The sequence below is a fragment of the Dermacentor andersoni genome, chromosome 9 (assembly GCF_023375885.2).
Source record: "Dermacentor andersoni chromosome 9, qqDerAnde1_hic_scaffold, whole genome shotgun sequence".
NCBI lineage: Eukaryota > Metazoa > Arthropoda > Arachnida > Ixodida > Ixodidae > Dermacentor > Dermacentor andersoni.
Genome location: NC_092822.1, coordinates 116,525,500 through 116,547,013, shown reverse-complemented (window position 1 = coordinate 116,547,013; position 21,514 = coordinate 116,525,500). Strand labels below are relative to the sequence as shown.

At 46.1% G+C, this 21,514-nt stretch overlaps 1 protein-coding gene across 7 annotated transcripts in view; it reads right to left on the bottom strand.

Annotated features, from left to right (window-relative positions):
* Nucleotides 1-16,858, bottom strand: part of LOC129384461 (uncharacterized) — a 209,746-nt gene extending 192,888 nt beyond the window's left edge. For 2 of the 7 annotated variants that reach the window (XR_011890088.1, XM_072284287.1), the window contains exon 1: nucleotides 10,650-11,571. Coding sequence is in view for 3 of the 7 variants with exons in the window: in XM_072284287.1 (XP_072140388.1) it covers nucleotides 10,650-10,739 (90 nt within the window). In the remaining 4 variants the exon portion in view is untranslated. Of the gene's footprint in view, nucleotides 1-10,649; nucleotides 11,575-16,124 lie in introns of those variants that run through there. The other 5 variants (XM_055069913.2, XM_072284286.1, XM_072284284.1 and 2 more) reach the window with 4 other exon arrangements.
* Nucleotides 16,859-21,514: the final 4,656 nt, after the last annotated feature.

The window sequence follows — 21,514 nt, the reverse complement described above, 5'->3', positions numbered from 1 at the left end:
TCGACTTCAGGTCGATGATTGCGCCGTGTTGGTCCAGGAAGTCCATACCGAGAATGACGTCTCGTGAACACTGTTGGAGGATAGCGAAGGTGGCAGGATAAGTCCGGTCATGAATGGTTATTCTTGCCGTGCAGATTCCAGTCGGCCTGATGAGGTGTCCTCCAGCGGTCCGAATTTGAGGGCCTTCCCATGCGATCTTAGCTTTCTTCAACTGGGCGGCGATGTGTCCACTCATTACGGAGTAATCAGCCCCTGTGTCCACTAAGGCGGTAACTGCGTGGCTGTCCAGAAGCACCTCGAGGTCGGTGGTTCTTTGTCTGGCGTTGCAGTTAGGTCTTGGCGTCGGATCACGGCTGCGTCGCGTTGACCTGTGGCTGGTATGTGACGTCGTCAGGTCGTCTTTCGTCGTCGCATTCTTTCTTTTCAGACTTCGTCGGGACGGCGGCGTGTCGTTATGTTGTCGAGGTAGTTTTTTCGGCGTCTTCGTCGGCGGCGGAGGGTCTTCGTCAGTTCGACGGACAGCAACCGCACCTCCATCGGTTGCTGCTTTTAGTTTTCCGGATATGGGCTCGCTGACCGGCCCCGGGCTGGGCCAGTGAATGGTCGGCGCTGCGGCGACAGGTAGCGGCCTGGTGACGGCGAACGGGACGGTCGTCGAGGGCTCCACTTAGTAGCGGCGAGGTAGTCGGCGATGTCACGAGGGCGTTCACATTCCCTCGGGCGCTGTGCGTTGACGGCGAAGCCTCGCAGTCCCATCTCCCGGTATGGGCATCGGCGATACACATGGCCGGCTTCTCCGCAGTGATAGCAGAGCGGGCGGTGGTCGGGGGCTCGCCAAATGTCCGTCTTCCTCGCGTAGGTACGCTGGGCGACGGGTGGGCGTGCTGGCGGCGGCGGCGGCGGACGACGGAATTGCGTCGTTGCAGGGCCCTGGCGTGGTCGGGGAAAGGGGACTTGACGGCGTGCGACGGCGGCGTATGTCATCGCTTCTGGCTGGGGCTGCGGTAATTGTGGTTGCAGCTCGGGAACTCCAAGCGATCGGTGCACCTCTTCTTTGACGATGTCCGCGATCGAAGCCACTTGGGGCTGCGACGAAGGCAGGACCTTGCGCAGTTCTTCGCGCACAATGGCCCTGATGGTCTCCTGAAGGTCGCCGGAATCCAGTCCTTGGATGGCGTACTGCGGCGTGAGCCCCTGGCGGTTATATTGCCGGGTGCGCATCTCCAGAGTTTTCTCGATCGTCGATGCCTCTGCCGAAAACTCAGCTACGGTGTTCGGCGGGTTACGAATAAGTCCTGCGAAAAGTTCTTGCTTGACGCCCCGCATCAGGAAGCGGACTTTTTTCTCTTCTGACATTTCCGGGTCGGCGTGCCGGAAAAGACGGGCCATGTCTTCCGTGAAGATCGCGATCGTCTCGTTTGACAGCTGCACTCTGGTTTCTAGTAGTGCTTGGGCTCGCTCTTTTCGCACGACGCTTGTAAACGCTTGCAAGAAGCCGCTTCGGAACAGGTCCCACGTCGTTAAGGTGGCTTCTCGATTCTCGAACCAGGTCCTGGCGGCGTCTTCCAGTGCGAAATAGACATGCCGCAGCTTGTCGTCGCTGTCCCAACTGTTAAACGTAGCGACCATCTCATACGTCTCGAGCCAGGTTTCCGCGTCCTCAAATGTTGATCCGCGGAACGTCGGAGGTTCCCTGGGCTGCTGCAGCAGGATGGGGGACGCTGGGGCTGCCATTGGGGTTGCCTTGTCCACAATCTTCTTGGTCTTCTCAGGTAGAAGTCCGTGCTCCGGGGGCAGCTGTCGAAGACGGCGGCTTGCTCGATGCTCCGGGACTACGTTGGTGTTCTCTTTGCGGTCCGGGCTTGGATCACGGCTTGTCGGGGGCGTCCGGTACATGAACGAAAAGCACCTCCACCAGATGTCACGTGGTGGTGACGTTCAAGAACACAGTAGCAATACTGTGAAGAACAAAACTAACCTTTATTGGGCGAACCTGTGCCCACAAAAACAGGCTACACTTATAGCACTACGATAGCGGCGAACACTGTCGGCGATCGTCGAAAATCTGTTCAGCGGGTCAAGCGCGTCGGCTTTTATAGAGCAGTCGTCGAGTGTTCCAGACTAATCGTTTGGACCCGCGTGCCTTCCACAAAGTTCTACACCATTCGCGTTACGCGATGACATCAGATAACACAAGGTTGGGCGACAACAGACAGCCGGGTAGAAGCATCGATAACTTTCCAGAAACGTCGGATACATGCAGGCGCGTCCGTCGCTGTGCGATTGCAGTTGTTAAGCGGCGAAACGTGGTCGCCCGATAAAGATAAGTACACGTGTCAGATGGATGGATGGATGGATGGATGGATGGATGGATGGGTGGGTGGGTGGGTGGGTGGGTGGATGGATGGATGGATGGATGGATGGATGGATGGATGGATGGATGGATGGATCCGAAGTACCCATAACCTCTTACGATTCGATGCATTATTACTCTTGATAACAATACCAATGCAGCAGTGAAAAGTGAGAAAAGTCCTACAAAATGTGTACTGTTCAAACAATGTTATTCCAAGTACAGATGTCTTTAAAAGAAATTATGTACCGAAACACGAATGCCAACACTGCCTGAAAGCGATGTAAACGCTATGGGCAAAAATTACGAGCACAAGGTCTTTATGGTCATAAACAGCGGGGGATATGAAGTCGCGCCTCTCGGCCGCCAATACTCATGGCCGCTTCTTCGCGCGGCTAGACGCACCACAAATTATGGCGGAATGTTTCTGCTATGGCGGCCCCGCACAACGTCAGCAGACGTCAACGTGACGTCTATGAAATCACCCTGCCTGTGAGCGTTCTCACGTGATATTCTTTCAGCCAATTAACGAGCTGACGCGGCCGCTATATTGGGCCGCCACATCATATTCGCGAGTTGGCGGATGTTCTACACGAGCTTCTGCAACTGCACGATGCCCTTCACTTTCTTTAAGTGCTCATATCCTAACATAGCGACAAAAGACAAGAAAATTTTATTATTCAAAAAAACCTGCAGCTCCACATCGCGTTTCTTCACTTCGATGAAAGTTCCGGATTTCTTCAGTGATTTCTTGCCACTCTTGGGATGGCACTTCAGAGATAGAATTTGGCGTCCGCTCTTCAAAAAGGAATTGCAAGGAGTGGCCCTGGTTTATCGACTGCCTTTTTCGCTTCGGAAAATCGCCACCGCTGACCCCCGAGATTTAATCATGTCGAAAAGTTTAGGCTACTGCCGAAAATTCAGCGCTGTTGTGCCATTCTCCGTCCACAGACTTAGGCTGGAGGTGGCGTTTGCGCTTGGGTAAGTGCATATAATGCGACGCACCGAGTCTAGACTGTGAGCTGTAAAATGTCGTGAGACTAAATTATAGACCATGTGATGTGTGATTGCCCTCAGTGCGTCCAAGAGCTACAAAACTTGAGCAATGATCTTACGTGCTTCGACAGCGCACCGTTTTTGGAGGACGTTGTTAAGGCGAAAGCCGTAAGTGGCTCGAACCCCGATAGCCTGGAAAACACGGCGTGCGGGTCAGAAGGTCACGTGAGTTGGCCTCGTGCAGGCACATGCTCGTACCACTCACTGCTCTCGCTTTCGTCGTCTTCTCCTCCCACAGTTGGCTCCGATGCCGCTCACCATGCGAAAAAAAAGGCAGATGAGGGGCCGTATAACGTAAAACTAGTCCAATAAGTTTTTATTTCAATCTCCTGAAGTCAAATTTGCGTAACCGCGACGCAAGGATCGGACAGTTACCCGCAGGGTTCTCGGAACAAACCAATCAAATGCTCCCCTCCTTAATATGAGGTCACTTTTGTTTGCTTATTGTTGTTTCTTGTTGATATGTTTATATGTTTATATGCTTATAGTTTATTGTTCACAAACCATCACATTCGTGGTCAATCTTATGTGACTCAAAGGCAGCTCTCCAGTGTCTGATGTCCCCTTTCAACCACGGACCAAATGCGCAACTAGTCGCAGGCATCCGACTACTCCACCATTACGCAATCAACAAGGGGCACAGCATCATCTACCAGTGGATACCGGGACACTGCGGAATTTCGGGAAATCACAGTGCGGATGACGCTGCCCGATCGGCCCAGGATGGTGCCCATGTTATACCCATACCACTGTCACGAACAGATGCAGCCACAAGTCTTCGCTCCCTCGCCCACAAGCTTACGCAGGATCTGTGGAACACCAGGGACTTCACGAACGCACGTCTCCACAGATTGGATCCACGTCTGCAACTCCGTCTACCACCAGGGTTACCACGAGCGGAAGTCACACTTCTGTGCCGCCTGTGGCTCGGCGTGGCATTCGCGAACTCATATTCATTCCGCATTGGAATGGCTGACAGCCGTACTTGCGACACCTGCGGCTGCGAGGAGACGATTGAGCACCTCCTTTGTGACTGTCCCCGTTACAAAGCGCCAAGAAAAGTGCTCGTGACCGCGCTCGAAAAACTGGAAAATCGCCCTTTAGCAGAGGAAAAAGCTCTAGGACACTGCTCCAGACGGGCTTCGACGCTCAAGGCCTTAAGCTTTGCTGAAGTATTTAAGGACACGCGAATTGTGCGACCGCCTTTGAATGTTGTAGCGCGTAGTATCACGTTACTGTGTGAATTTTCTGGTTTCCATTTTTTCCCTTTTCTTCTTTCTCCTTTTATTCCCGCTACCCCTTTCCCCAGCACAGGGTAGCCAGCCAGTACTTACTGGCTAACCTCCCCGACCTTCCTCCCCTTTGTCTCCTCCTCCTCCTTTGTTTTCTTGAAAAACGAATAACAGTGTCTGCACTGATCTGCTTGTCTTATCTATTTGGCTCACAAGAGGCGAGGAGTATGTTCAAGTGGAGAGGGAGTCGATGGGGACGAGTTACTGCACTTAATATCGATAACCGGATGAAGAGGGTGGTGCCGGCGTCTGCGATTGGTTCGCTTTCTCCGATTAGGTTGCGGTGGCTCGTCGACAATCGCAGCGGCATGCAATGGAAGCTTAAGAATAACGCTAAAACTGATCCTCAGCAAAGAAGAGTTGGCAGAACGAGATCGTAAAGGTGCCGAAAGTTCTCGAAAACATTACACGGCCACGCAAAAAGTTTTATTACACACAAATAAACCTTTGCTTTCCGGCAGGGGCGAGTAACCAGTGCCGGAGCGATCGGCGGCAGCTGTCTTTTATTCCTTTCGGAATGGGGCAGCCTGCGGCCATTCAGAAGAAAATTCAATTTCGTTCGGCATATTAATGCATCTTTAACGCGCACACGTCACTTTGACGCGGTGAGTTCTTGCGATTTTGTGACGTCGCATGAGAGGCAGGTGAAGTGGGTGCAGCCCGAAAACTTTTGACCAATAGCCGAGGGCTAATGGAAAAGAGGCGTCGAATAAGAAATATCTATTTTTGTTTTGTTCGGTCAAATTATGCCTAATCAGTGCGTACACGTCATATCAGATGGAGAGCTTTCGCGGTTTTCGTGACGTCGCGTGACAGACAGGTGAAGGGGGGGGGGGGAAGGTCCAAGAAAGCTTTTGACCAATCGTGGTGGGCTGATTGCAGAATTGGAATAGCAAAGTTTGGAATAGTTTTACGTCATAACGCCCAAGGACAGGGTTAACTCCGTGCAGGCATGTCGCCATTGTTTGTGAAAATATTTATCGATCAACATCTTTTTATTTGAAAAGCAAGTAGAGAAAACGCCACCGCAAGTGGAGTATGATTCCGTGTGTTTTGAATGACGCTTCTACTGTTATCAATCGAGCCGCCTGACGCAGCCACTTCTGTGGTGTGCTTACGTGGGTGTTTTTCTAATCTTCCGCAATGAGCGCAGTGCGTCTAGAACTGCAGCATACTGCGCTTTACGCGGTTGCACGGGACTGGCAGCCACGCATCGTTACGTAACTTCCCACGTGACAATACGAGCCGGTTTTGGCACTTGGTAGAGCAGTAAATGAGGGCTCGAAAAGAACTGTGATTGTTCCGCAAATATATTTTCTGCATACTTCTTCCAGAGCTAATAAAAGAAATGCTACTAGAAATTTTTGTTACACTTTCGCTTGTTTACTTGTTTTTTGGCAGTGTTCTTCCTGCGCTACTTTCCTGCGCGAGTCCATTTGATGTGGTTCCTTGTTTGTCAAGCAAAGGAGAGGTGTACCTGTGAGATACGCCTTATTTTATTTATCTTTTGCGGGTTCACGCGTCTTTACGGCGAACGATGGGCATTATTCGCATTTGTACTAATAAAGTAACCCCCCCTTCTCATCTGCATAGAAAGGTGACCTCGCGTTGCCCCCCCCCCCCCCCCTCCGCGAAAAATAATCCTGGGTAGTCTCTGACTAAGGCACTCTAACCCACGACCTTCGGTAGGAGTCGAACCTTCGAGCTTATGTCGAAGTCGAACCCGCGATCTGGTGTTAAGCCAAAGTTAATTAAGGCCCCATTCATTAAAGTATAAGGCGCGCGAACCCACGACCTTTTGTTGGCGAAAAGAAGTAATAAGAAGTCGCAATGCATTAGAATGAGAATGTCAAGTCATTTATTGAGTGTCTCTCGATCGCGCAGGCTTTCACCTTCACCCATTGGCTAAAGTGATGGTCGGTTTGTTTTTTAAGCCCTTGGCTGGACGTGATATCTTGTTTTCAGCCGACCCAAGGCTTACTTGACTCTTTAAGTACGGGCCTACACTGTAGCCTTTCAGTATACCGAAATGTACGTTATATGTTTTACATCCTCCGCCTGTCGACGTCGTCACGCATCATGCGCCTCTTTCTTCCTTCTTTCTTTCCCTCTTCCCCTTTCCCCAGTACAGAGTAGTTAGCTACAAGAATGTACCTCAGGCTGAGCTGTCTGCATTTTGAATCATTATATGTATCTTGCTCTCTTGGTGAAAGAGCAAAATCCGTTATACAAAACTTGTAATTTCCGGCACAAATTTCAAATAACATAACCTCTCCACAGCCATCAGAGTCAACACGACGGGTAATGGCGACTGCGCAGCCACAATAGAGCGTCTGTTGTGCGATCCAAAGGTACTATCACTGTATAAAAAAGGATGCCACTTGAACTCGCCAAAGCGTTCTTCATCCAGAAAACCGGTGACAATGTGCAGCCAGGCTTTCAGTTGCTTTACACAAAGAAAGATAAATTAGCTTGAAGCATGCCATTGCTTACGCATGTTTTTTTTTTTTTCTCAGCCCGCAATTTTGTCGCGTTTCATATATAATCTGTTCGGTTTCTCAATAAGCCTTTTCTTGATAGCAAGCGTTCTGGTTGCAGGTGTATTGTTCTCGTCGTTCGTGTTTAGCACTCATTTTATTTATCGTGTAATAACAACGCGCCCAGCAGTCTATCGTTCTCAGCGCCGATTCCTGGACGCGCTACGGCTGCAAAGGGCCATGAAATAGCATCAAGTACGTGTCTCATCTGAAATATTTATGGCGTGCGCAGTGGTCCAGGCAGTGTGATTAAGGTCGTGCAGTTTGCTTACAAATCATGTGCCCTAATTGGGTTAGACCAACCACGAGCCTGTTTTTATTTCGTTGACATAAAAACATACGAGCCGCTATATATATATATATATATATATATATATATATATATATATATATATATATATATACATATATATATATATATATATATATATATATATATATATATATATATATATATATATATATATATATATATATATTGGCACGTGTATTATCTTTGTCGGGCGACCACGTTTCGCCGCTTAACAAATGTAATCGCACAGCGTGGGACGCGCCTGCATGTATCCGAAGTTTCTGGAAAGTTATCGATGCTTCTATCAGGCTGTCTGTTGTCCCCGAACCTTGTGTTATCTGATGTCATCGCGTGACGCGAATGGTGTAGAACTTTGTGGAAGGCACGCGCGTCCGAACGATTAGTCTGGAACATTCGACGACTGCTGCATAAAAGCCGACGCGCTTGACCCGCTGATCCGATTTTCGACGATCGCCGACCGTGTTCGCCGTTATCGTTGTGCTATAAGTGTAGCCTGTTTTTGTGAGCACAGGTTCACCCAATAAAAGCTTGTTTTGTCTTTCACAGTATTTGCTGCTGTGTTCTTCAACGTCACTCCCACGTGCCAATATATATATATATATATATATATATACACATATATATACACATATATATATGTATATATATATATATAATTTTTATTTTATGTAATTTTATTGTTTTCCTTCCTTCTCGAGTACAAAAGCGCGGCAGTTTGGGCGAGTTGGTATGTCATGACTGTTCTAGTCTTGTAGCGCTCACTCTGTTTTCCATTCCCTTTGATTACCCCTACCTCCTTCCTCTTTTGCTCTTTCTGAGCTGTGCTACAAGCCTAAAAACATTCTCGAGTACATTTCTGTGCCGTCCCAATTTCAACAGTTACCTCAAAGCAGCGATATTATGATGGACATCAGAGGGCGTGCGTGTGTAAGGAAGGCAGACGAGGTAACAAGTTTTGTGCACACAAGAAAAAATCCAGATATTCATTTTTAGCAATCAATACTGACCTGACAGATTAGAAGGACTAACCACTGAGAACAAACGCTTGCAATCTGAACTAACCCAAGTACAGGACGGACTACGATGGTACGATTTGATATTTTACGGATTTCCAGATTCTAAGAAACCTCGTAGGAAAGTGACGGAATGTTACCACATGCTAATACCACTGCTCTTGACAGATTTATCATTTATATTTATCAACGGGCTGATCGCTTAGGCATCTTTTCACCTGCTAAGTGCCCCGCCATTATTGTCGGTAAGCATACTATTTTAACGTGATAGAGACAGTACTGTCACTATGTCATCAACTAAAGCCGAACAACGTCATTGAGAGCCGACTTTTCCGCCGCGGCATCGTTCACTCGTTTATAGACATTTTGGCTTGGGTAATGCTCAGCCCGCTTCTCCACATTTTCAGTTATAACTGACTGCCGAATATTATTAAATGCTACATATACTTTATCGATTCTTATCGCATTCCGAAGGCTAAGCCACGCAGTGAGCAGCACGGCAGTCATTCCCATGCTGCTTCAGTGCGCATGCTTGCCTACGATCGACAGAGAGGCGGTCACATATCACATCCTTAAGTATCAGTATTCTGATATGCTCGCGTATTCAGCTCTGCAGCCAAACCCGAATCACCTTAAGAGAAGCTTCACTCCCGAGGTACACCCGTGCCCACAAAATACTTGATGAGGTGACATTCGTGCATGTGACACATGCCAGGTGGGTGTGGATATTCGTATCGTGCCTCCTGTGGCTTTTCTGCCACACGGAGACTGTATACAGACGCTTGCACTTTTGCTCACAACGGATGCGATTGCTGGAAAATTTGTAGGCTTCAGGAAACTTGGTTGTCGATTCGTCGCGATCACTTCCAGACACGTTCAAACCAACGTTCTGCAAATTAATGGTTTCCTTCACGCGCTTTTAGTCGAGGCTTGCCTCGTAATGCTAGAGCATCATTACTTGACGTAATGATCGCCTAGTGTGCAAACATTTATACCGAGACGGGCAGGCCGAAACATGGTCGTGTGTGGGTCTTGTAGTTTTGGCAAGGCACTTTAGCGCCTTATGTCATAGTGTCCCGCTAGCCCTGAGCAGCGCACGTCGCTACTAAGACACTGCATTCTGTTTGACTTGCGCTGCACGACCCTCGATGATCGCCTTTTTAACCGAGTCGTTGTGCTTCTCTACGCTCGCAGGCTCATACCGCCCTGCCTGCTTTCCAACAAGCAACCGACTTGGCTTCAGGGTTATGGAATATATGTTTCCGAGTGCCGAAAGAAAGTTTTAATAATTTTGTTCCAATAATTTTTTGCTTCTTTCTAACTATGACGACGTGCGTTTCATTCTGTTCCTAGCTGTCTGGTCTGTTCCTACTGGCTTACTCAATTCTTTGTCGTTTCTTGGCATTAATCTTTTTTTTTTTACCTTTCAGGCTTTTCTTCCTTTCATGTTCAATTCACTTCTGGCTGTCTTCAACTTCTTTTTCTATACCCACCTTGGAGAGAGTAGGCAGGTGGTGAGCCCTTGTCTGTAGCACTGGCTGTCTGCTCCCTCTCTGTTCCCTACTTTCTTTATACGTGTGATTAAATATAAAATAATAAATATAACATCGAAGTTCAACAAGGTTGGCTCAGACAGACACTGTACTTGCGCGTCCTTTCCGGCCCTAATAATCGCGGCATTCATATTTACTCTGGTATGTCTTTGTAGCTGTGTAGGCGCTTCGGCATTATTCTACCTCCATAGAAGACCCTCGCCGAAAACTTCTGATATTGTTAGGTGCAAAGCAATAAATGCAAATGCTCAAAACATTACTCCACAGGAAATATTGCTCAACGTAGAGCTGTAACGCAAGTTGGTGGCACCAAATGTCCCCCGTTTCTTGGCATACAAAGCATTGCGAAGATCCAGTGACGCACATTATATTTTAGTGGGTTACACTCGCAGGGAATGTAATGCGAGAATTCGAAAGAATGATCTGTCCGGTTCACCTGCCGTGAATCAAATAGGGGCAAAAGCAGTACAGCACACGATGCCTTGTGCGACTATGCACCGCAACAGAAATCGAAATGGAGAAAAACACTTACGTCTATGTATACGTGCACACCCTCCGCGTTTCTCGCTTCAGTAATTTCTGCCAGAGCCCCTCTGTCAGACGGCTTTCCGGGTAGCCTCATTCTCCTTGGCGTTTATTCAAACGTGCTAAACTAAAACGATTTTGGAGGCCACTACAAGAGCAATGGTGGTCTACGTCCTTAATGCTAGCGTAGTATGTTGGATCTGTTAGCGCAGCTCCGGCGCGGGTTTTCCTCACGGGAAAGCGTATGAAAGCAGAGCGCGAGAGCGAAGAAGGTAGTGGAGTGCACAGCGCAACCGCCTAGTGAAGGATATATAGGCGGGCTGTCGAACATTCTGGAAAGGGCGTCTTTTTTTTTTTTTGCGTCGTAAAAGCAGCGCACTTCCGGGCATTGTGCGACGACTCATTGATTGGCTAGGATTAACTTAGGGCCTCGGTCGTATGATTCAACAGCTGAATAGAGTGTGTATTCAAGAGAGCTTCTGAAGCCTAAAAAACCACTATCGAGTTTGAATGATTATTTTATGAATAATTTGGAAAGATGGTGGACTGAAACTAAAACACCAGCCCGGCGAAACCAAAATTTATTTTTTTAATATTTTGGTGAGGTCCTCGACTATTTATATATGCGACAAAAAACAAAAAGAAAATTTATCTCCGCGACGTCATTTATTTTCAAATAAAGACAACACTTGCAGGCGTTTCAGATTTTCTAGAAGTGTACTTGACGGAAGTATTTCCCAGGTGATCTAATAAAGGTGAATTTTTCTCTATGGAGCCTTTCTTGCAGTAATTATGCCTTGCCTCCAGTTACCGTTTCCGTTGATTCACGCAGTTATAAACACCGAGAGCCGCTTGTAAAGCGGGTGTACTGCGGTGTTATTATCGGAGGTCACAGTCTAATAAAGAAAGCGCACATACTATGCACTGCAGCCTCCTTTACTGGCCTCCGCAAGCGTGATCTGCTTTTTCATATGATTGATGGTGCCCAAAACATGGTGTCGTTGACGCGCTTCCAAATGCTGAATGGACTCAAACGCATGCAGTTAGCCAAATTATAGCTTTTTGGATCGATTGCCCAGTGGGATCTGTTACTGCGGCATTGATTTCCACACCTATTATTCGATATTTTTAAATATCTCATGTGATTATTAAATATTTATTTGAACTCATATAGAAACATTTATTATTTTGTCTTTTCTGCCGAGGAACCTTGTAGAAATTGACTGCACAAGCTGTTCACTGCGCAAAAGCTATACTGTATGGCCCTGTAGGACCTTCATGACCTATACACATCAGCGGAACGACATTGCCATTTTCCATTCTGTCAATATCAAAAGACAGTAGAAATAGATGAGGTTGCATGCTGCTCACTAATGTTCAGCATATCCTCGCCTTGGCTGCGATGCCTCACCAGGAGCCTGGGCAACACATCGTGGTTGCTTGGTGTAAATCAAGACCACTGACACGGATACACGAATAGGACGCACACGGACTGATAGAGAGATGCGTGGACAGATTCTGTAGGCGTTAAAGGTGCCCCTGTTGCGCTGGCTTGGTGGCGGGTGTCGCGTCTCCTGTCTTTAGCTTTCTGCTCATACGTTACCCGTGCTAACGAAGCACCAAACTTGGAGCTCAAATGAGGTTTATTGCAACGGAATGCGGGCGGTGGTAGTTGGCGCAGAAACGAATGGAGCCATTCTTTTTCGTAACAAGAACGACGGTGACAGCCAAGCACTGGACAGCGCCGCGCCTCAGCTCCTCAGTAACTGGATCATCAACCACACCTCGTTCTGAGGTACGCTAAGGACGTTATGGCTTCCCTAGCATATTTCATGAGAAACTGTCGATGTGCGACCCTGACTACAAGTATCGCTGTCCAAGGAAGCGGAAAACGTTTGAAGGATGTCGACAAGCTGGCTCTGGAAAACACGCTTAGTCGTCGATGGAGTGATGCAAAGCGTCGAGGAGCGACTGGTCTATCACAAGTAAGTGCGTGAATGTCCGCAGAAGTAGAAGCTGTGGCAACGTCCGTGATGCAAAGGCCGTCGATGCGCTGATAGGCTACCGATGATAGCACAATGACATCGAAATTAGTCGCTTACGAGAATCTTCGTCAGTCCGGCGTGACGTGTCAGGTAAGCAAAGAGCTGCACAGAACACTTGTGGTGAATAGACTCGTGGGAGCGCGTAAAGAGGACGGTACCATTAGAAATCACACTACATCACGCCGCACGCGAAAGCACGAAGGAATGGCGGTATCGTCAGACACAAGCACTGTGTTTATCACAAAGAGGACGCGTCTTTCTGCAGCAAAGACGTCGCGAAGCGTTCTTTTAGGTTGCATTATGACATACAAAAAATGCTACGTATTATCTTCTAATGGTATGCGCGGAAACAGCTCTCTAGTTCTCGTAATATTTCATTTTTCTCAAGACACGCTGACATCCCTAATTTTGTGGCCTGCATTTTCATTCTATATATCACTAATATTAACGTAAAAGGTTTATTTTACGTGATTACTTCCGTTTACACAGTATGTTCGCGCTTTCATTCACGCAGTGGACATCGCCATTTTAAGTGCATGGTTGCGTTTTCTGTAAATAATTGCGCACACTTCGCCATTTAAAGGACAATGGCCTAGGAGCCAGCATTTACGACGTAGTTGTATGCAGACGTGTGCTCGTTGCAGGAAAGGAACACATGATCACCAGTGCAGTAAATTTACTGAAACTGGTCACGTTCACCTATTTTCTAGGCCACAGAAGTAATTTAAGAATTACTAAGATGTTATCGATAACTTGTACGTTATACCTTCCTCCTAACTACGAATAACGCTGCACAAGAAGCCCTCAATCGAACTATCAGGTGTGTGATTCCTTCTCCTTGCCCTGCAGCTCTTTGCACACTGTCTGCTTGAGGAACATTCGGTTTTCAAAATTTTAGTCGGTCACCTTTCCTCATTCTCTTCGGGAGATACGTCTGTAGCGAAACCAAACTCGCTCGACGTGTGCGCTGGAGAGAATGGCCCTGCTGCAACACACGAAAACGTTACGCAGCAGATTGTGCTGAATCAGTGCGTGATGCTCGCGTCTGGATCCCTCGCAAAGCGTGCGCTGGCTCGAACAGGGGGCTCCCGGTGTTCGTCTGCGTTCGTCTGCTTTTGCCTCCTTTAATGCCTCTAGGTCGACCTGTTTTTTCTTGACCAATTTTACTCTTTCTCTCTTCAAATTAAGGTGAATCGTAGTCCTCACTAGCCCATAATCACTGCACTTTATCCTACCCATCACTTCTACATCCTGCACTAAGCTGGGATCGGCAGAAAGTATGAAATCAATTTCATTTCTTGTTTCACCAGTAAGGCTTTTCCAGGTTCACTTTCTGTTGCTACGCTTCCTGAAAGAGGTGTTCCTTATCCGAAGCTTATTCCTTTCTGTGAATTCTACCAGCATCTCTCGTCTAGCGTTCCTAGAATCGACGCCATAGTTGCCAATTGCTTGTTCACCAGCCTGCCTTTTCCCCACTTTTCCCTTGATGTCGCCCATTACTACAGTATACTTGGTTTGCACTTTGCTCATCGCTAATTCAACATCTTCATAGAACTTATCTACTTCCTCATCATCGTGATTGGATGTTGGAGCGTAGGATCGTACTACCATTAATCTATACCTCTTATTAAGTTTGATTACGACTACTGCTACCCTCTCATTAATGCTGTACAATTCGTCAATGTTGCCCACTATGTCGTTATGGATTAATCCCACCCCGTATTGCTTCTTATCTGGCCGACCTCTATAGCAGAGGACATGACCATTATTCAGCAATGCATGCGCCTCCCATGTTCTGCTAATCTCACTGAGGCCAATAATATCGCAAACAATGTCTGATAGTTCTTCAAAGAGTCCTGCTATACTAGCCTCTCTCGACAGACTTTGGCTGTAAAGATTAACAGGGTCAATTTCCATTGGTGGCCGGTCCGGACCCGGAGATTCTTTGGACCCTCATCTGCGCTACAGGTCTGACCGCCGCTTTAGTCAGGTGCTTCGCAGCTGCTGGGTACTTAGGGCCATAGGTTAATTGATGGAATCATTCGGTAGGTAGTGGCCGAATACTGCATCAAAGAGGCTAATTCCTGTTCTGATGAGGGAGTGTCTTTGTTTAAGCTAAGTGGGCCTTCCTAATTTGATTGTAACTGGATTAGTATAGCCCCACCCACTCTCGGCATCTTCTGCCAGTGTCAGGCGTCACTCCAAGCCTGTAGATGTGTAAAACTCTAGTAAAACAATTAATCGTACATGTCTAATCGATGAGGTCGATTAAACGAGAGGTGGACATCGATGAAGATTAATATTTTTGCGGGATACTTATAACCGAGTAGTTTTTCATCGACATTACCTGCTCCTCCTTGACGTTTCGACTCCTGTGTCATCCCTCGCTTTTCTTAACGCCACCTAGGCTGTCCTCTAGGTGGCGTTGCTTTTCCGCGTGCTTAGTGCGCATTCGTACTTTTCTCAGCGCGCGATTCTCTTCTGCACCTCCAGGCGCGTTCCTCCTCAAGCGCTCGCTTCCTTCGAGGCTTCAAACATCCCATCGCCGATTTCACTGGGAGGCACGTACGCTTGCGCGTAGTAGAGTAGGCTGCCGCCAATGTATATATTTTACTTAAACTGAAATCTGTGATAAGAACACGGTACATCATTAGTATTGTAGCGTGTTCGACAGAATAAAACAATAAACTCTTCGGGAGCATTATTATAGATGAAAAAAGAGTTTTAACGCTGAGAGCGCTTCAAAACCTAAAACGTAATTGTGCATGAGCGCATGAGTAGTAAAATATCCAGAGACCTATAGCGCTATGTTACTCAGAATTAATTGTATTTCTTTGAAAGAATTTCGTTTCAGACGTCGCAAAGCCAGTAGGTTACGTAGTACGATTCTACGTGTCAATGGTGTATAGAATGGCGTTATAGGACGCAATTGCAGCTTTCATATCAGATATGACACTATTAAAAGAATAAAAAGCTGAATAAGTTATTTTATATTGTTGCACATAACTACTACACAAAAAATTATCCTGCATGCGGAAGAGCGTTAATGACAAAACATATATTCTCATGTTCGTCTGTTATACCAAATCCTTTCAACGGCTTGACTAACGTTAACTGAGGCACACTTAAGAGTATGCCTGTACGTAGAAAAATGAATTGAACTCTGGGCCGTTCTGCAATAAGGACTTTTGCGTCGTAGAATCAATCCAGCAAGCCTTTGTTTAGCTACTCTGAGATGGGCGAGGATTAATGGACACATACGCGCCTCAGCAGCACCTGTCAGCAGTTGACTGCACTTTATTTGGGACGGAGCTTTAGAAACACTGAAAAGTTTATCGTACAGAACTCGTATGTCGATAAATATCCCCAATAATAAAAGTAGGAAATTATTGCAATAATACTTCTGAAAACCGGCAAACAGACGTGCAAAACTACACCTTCTCGCTTGTGATATTTTCTTGGTGTAATGACGCATCTGAGTGATCCGACAAGACTTATTTCATACATATAGTCCTAAAATAATGTTCCTCACATCAGAGCTCCACAGGGAGCCCCTATTTTATCACTTTTTATTATCCGGGGCAGCTGTTGCCATTGTTCCGCGGCTACAGAGCGAAGAGTAAACGTAAGGTCTGGAAGAATCTAGACGCCAGGATTCTGCGCCGTACACTGAGCGTAGTTGGGACCATTGTTTACCGGCTCTGCTATCTGCGAGGATTAATGGACACGTGAGTTCCGAATCCGCGCTCGTCAACAGCTGAATGGAATTTATGAGGGAGGGAGTTTGGGAAACCTCGAGAAAGAACCTTCCAGAGTATTCGTACTCCAAGTGATATTAACGATAATCTAATATGGCTGATTGATCAATAAATCAATAATTCGAACAATAAATTGCTCATTTCTACTTCAAGAATAAGGGAAGGGCGTCAGCAGAGAAAGCGTGACTCAGCTTAAAAAAATTAAATTATGGGGTGTTACGTGCCAAAACCACTTTCTCATTACGAGGGACGCCATAGTGGAGGCCTCCGGAAATTTTGATCACCTGAAGTTCTCTAACGTGCACCTAAATCGAAGTACACGGGTGTTTTCGCATTTCGTCCCCATCGAAATGCGGTCGCCGTGGCCGGGATTCTATCCCTGCGACCTCGTGCTCAGCAGCCCAACACCATAGCCATGAGCAACCACGGCGCGTACGCGACTCAGATTGACAAGGCTTCTGAGTCCTACGCAGTTCCTAAGCCTGGCTCTAGAAAAATAAGCATAGGCACACGTAATAAATTGGCAAAGACTAAAATATTTCCAGGGATATACATATATCAATCAATCTTTATTTTTTCATTCTATCCATGATACAGAAAGAAGCACTGTGACAAAAGGCTGTTTTTCAGTAACAGCTTGACTAGGCCACAGCCCCATAGAAAAATTCCGGAGCGGTAACAGCACTACCGTAAAATAAATAAAAGATTGAAACATAACAGACAGCGTAGTACTATAAGGCACACACTAAGTAAAGGAAATGTTAAGCTAATACAGAAGTTCAGGCAGTTATTATAGTCGTCATAAAAGTACATACAAAACAGTTTTTTTAGAAAAAAGGAATATCTGAAATGCTGGATTTATCCAGAAATTGACCCACAGTGCCCGGATTGTGGGGAGGTTAGCACTCTACCTCATATGCTCTGGCAGTGTCCTGCGTTACGGGATACGTCCTTCACCAGCGAACGGGACTGGGACGAGGCCATATCTAGTACGCAACTCAAGCTCCAGTCCATGGCCCTCCAGAGGGCCTGTGAAAGAGCGGAGAGGCTTGGCCTCCCTATTCCGACATGGGAGCAGCCAGCGGCGAGCCGGGGGCCCCAACGGGTCTCCACCGGCTAGTCCCTCAGGACCTCATTAAAAGTTCATTGTCTGTCTGTCTGTCTGAAATGCTATCAAATTACAAATGTCTAGAATAAGTACACTGAATGTACAGGAAAAAACAAGAAGGAAGGTACAGGAAGAAATAAGGAAGATAAAAATACAGCAAGATAATCGAAGAAAGGCTCAAAATCATATCAACAGTAGAATGATAGGGGGCGCATAGATATCGACGTCTAGTAGAAGCGCGTAAGGCAATGAAACTTCAATTTAGAAAAAAAACAAAATTAACATCACCTAGCCAGGACGATGTAATGTCAAGGCGAATTCTCGCACGCCTTTCTAAAACTAATAGACGCGCATATCTCGGCATACGAGCAGCATTATTGCTACAAGGAGAATATTCCTGTGTGACGTGCAGATTACACTGTAGTGAAAAGGTCAATTGTGAAGATGGTGTTATATATTTCATTCTTGTAACCAAACGGCGGTCTTATAAAGAATCAGAAAAAAATATATTCTGAACATGTGACGTTACAAATAATTATGAGTTCGGATGGCCTCTAGCTAGGTCGTATATGAGCCTTTAGAACGTTTTATGAAGCAAAAATCTGCCCGATACTTCTATGTCTAGTATTGTGCTATATCACATCAGACTTATTGCCGATGACTGCGTAATATATCGATTAATTTCATGCGACAATGACAAAGTTATTCTTCAAACCGATCTTAACGCTATTAACACATGGTGTTCAACATGGTTGATGACTCTTAATACAGCTAAAACGAAGTTATTAACATTTACTAGGCGCAACCACCGTATTCCAACTTCGTACGTAATATCTAACAACAAAATTGATCTTACAACTTCATATAAGTACTTTGGTGTTCACTTACAGTCTCATCTAACATGGCATCATCACATACGCCTGACGTTGGCATCAGCTAACCGCTCTTTAGGCCTCCTCAAACGCAACCTTGAGCATGCTCCAGCTAAACTACGCAGACTAGCATACATCACATTAATACGCCCCAAAATCGAGTATGCATAAGCTATCTGGGATCCTTTTCAAACATATATCACTCAAGAAATCGAATCATTGCAAAACCGCGCGGCTCGTTTAATTTTTTCTGATTATTCACCATATACCAGCATTTCAGCACTAAAAGCTCGTGCTCAGCTTGACGACTTATCCCATCGCCGCAGAATTGCCCGCCTGTCGCTGCTGCACAAACTTTATCATCATCCGCACCTTCACCGTATCTTCGAACCAGCGACAGCCTTCTTTCCACGCACAGACCATATCTTCAAGATAAAACGCATCAGTTGTCGCTCAGCTAACTATGCTAACTCCTTCGTTCCCCGAACAATTGTTGCATGGAATAACCTACCATCAGACATTGCTACTCAAACCGATTTCGCCACCTTTCAGGAACTTTTACGCAATAGTGACTTGTAAATATTCATCATGTACTGTTTCTTCATACGTTGTTCAGTGTATATATTGTTTTGATCATTTGTCTTACTGTTCTGCGTGCACATTGTACAAGTGTATTTCATGTCTCATTAATTTGTTAAGGTGACAACTGACGCAGCTTCGAGCAACACCTCGTTTTACTTCTTTTACATTGTGCCTATTTAATTCCCTTAATTTGTTTTCTCAGGCAGTTTTGTATTTTCTATTTAGGTTCACTTGACTAATGTATTTCGTATATTGTTTCACTTGTGTATTTTCCTAGGTATCGTACTTTTGTATAACTTTTGTGTTTTCTTTTGTAAAAATTTTGTATAACGTTTGTGTACTTTAGTTGGTTTTTTTTCCGTAACGCGTAAAGCTCGCATTTCTTCATGTATCGGTTCCCCCTATGTAATACCCCTTCAGGGGCCTTTAGGGGTATTATGAAATAAATAAATAAATAAATAAATGAGCTAGAATTGATTATAATCAGACAAAAATATTGCTTTGAAAAGTAAGATCTTATTTTAGTTCGTAAAATTTGGTGATAGCCAAAAAGGCTAAGAATTTGTGACGCATTTAGGCACACATTTGTAACACGTGCAGCCAACAGCTTCGCGTTACCCATACTCCAAAATTTTTTTTAACCAGTTACTACTACAAGATTATAGGGACTATTGTGAAAAGAAGTGGCGATCGATACAACCTTCTGACGAAATAAATCATTACTTTGTTCTCGCAGTATTGAGTTGCGAACCACTTAGATGTGGCCAACGCGTGAGCATTGAAAACCTTTGGCTGTATTACAACAATACACGTTCTCTGTCAGGAGCGTTATTTAGCCTGAAAACGATGCTTATAGGTGCTTCCGTTTCGTTCAGCCAGAGTTCTCTGAGCAACAGTACTGGCATTGCCCATTGAGTAATTTCACGCCGGAAATATAAATCGGGGCAGGTAAGGCAAACGTCAGAATATGCCAAGAGAGCAACTAATCTTCATTATGTTACCAATCGCACTTATTTATTCTTTGTGGTATTCTCGCTGTTATCGGTGTTATCACTGGTTCTTTATATTCTTTATCTTATCGCCAAGAGTTGTGTAATCAGATTGCGAGCGCAGCGCGAAAAGTGGTGCACATTATAGATCTCACCGCAGCACAAGTTATTAAGCTGCATTGCCATTTGTTGGGCGTGTTGGTAAACTGAAATCATATTTAGCGCCAGCAAACAAGGACGGAAGGGAGACGACAACACAATAGCGCATTGTGTTGTCTTGTCCCTTCCGTCCTTGTTTGCTGGCGCTAAATATGGCATGGCATGGCAAGAACTTTATTTTAGTCCAGAGAAACTAGGGTCCGAGGGCACAAGCCCCCAGGCTAAGTCGGTGGCTCCGCCCACGTAGGCACCGGTAGGCCAAAGGCTTTCCCGATGTCGTGAGCTCTCCGGACGGCCAGGAGTTGATCTTGGAGGACTTCGCTGGATATGCGCCGACTCCAGTCCTCCTCACTGTTGAGATCCGAAGCCCTCTGGTTGGGGCACAGCCAGAACATATGATCAAATAGGCACGAAGTGTGTCCACAACTTTTACATTCCGCGGGAAAATCCCGGTCAATTTTGTTAAGCACAAAAGGTGTGGGATAAGATTTAGTTTGAAGCATTCTTAATGTGACTGCCTGAGCTCGGTTGAGCTTCTGATGGGGGGGAGGAAAAAACCTCCTGCCTTCCCTATAGTGTGAGGTGATCTCGTGAAAAGTAGTAAGTGGGTCTTTGTAGGAGCCGCACTCATCCTGGAGCAGTTCCTGATCTGATGCGCGGCATGTGAGATCTCGCACAGCAGAGTGAGCTTGCTCGTTAGCATTGCAGCCACTGGGGCTGACCGCGTGGCCCTGATGAGCCGGAAACCAGACTAGGTGTGAGCTACCCAGTTGGTCGTAACTATGAGTATTAATACTGTGTAAAAGTAACTTGTGTGCTTCCACTGAGATGAAGCCGGCTGAGTAATTCCTAATAGCTGTACGGGAATCAGAGAAAATCGTGGAGCCTCTCCTCATTGTAATTGCAAGTGCTATGCTTGCTTCTTCGGCGGCATGAATGGAGGTCGTTCTTAGTGACGCCGCGTTTATTAATTTACCGCTCTCATCGACCACGGCAAGAGCGTAGCGGTTGCCCGATCCATAACTAGTTGCATCGACAAAAAGAGCTGAGCTGTGTTGTTGGTGCAGTTTACCCAGAATGCATTTGGCCCTGGCGTCTCTTCTGCCCTTGTTGTACACAGGATGAATATTTCTAGGTATGGGGTCTACAACTAATTGTGTCTCCACCTCCTTGGGTATTTTGAACTTAGAGACGTCTCCTCCTCGAGGCAGTATTCCGACTTCATCTAGAATTTTACACCCTGGCTTAGTGTTGGAGAGTCTTGCAATTTGTGACATCGAATGTGCCTCAATGAGTTCATCTATAGTGTTATGAAGTCCTAACTTGTTGAGGAGTTCGGTACTCGTTCCGAGAGCCCTT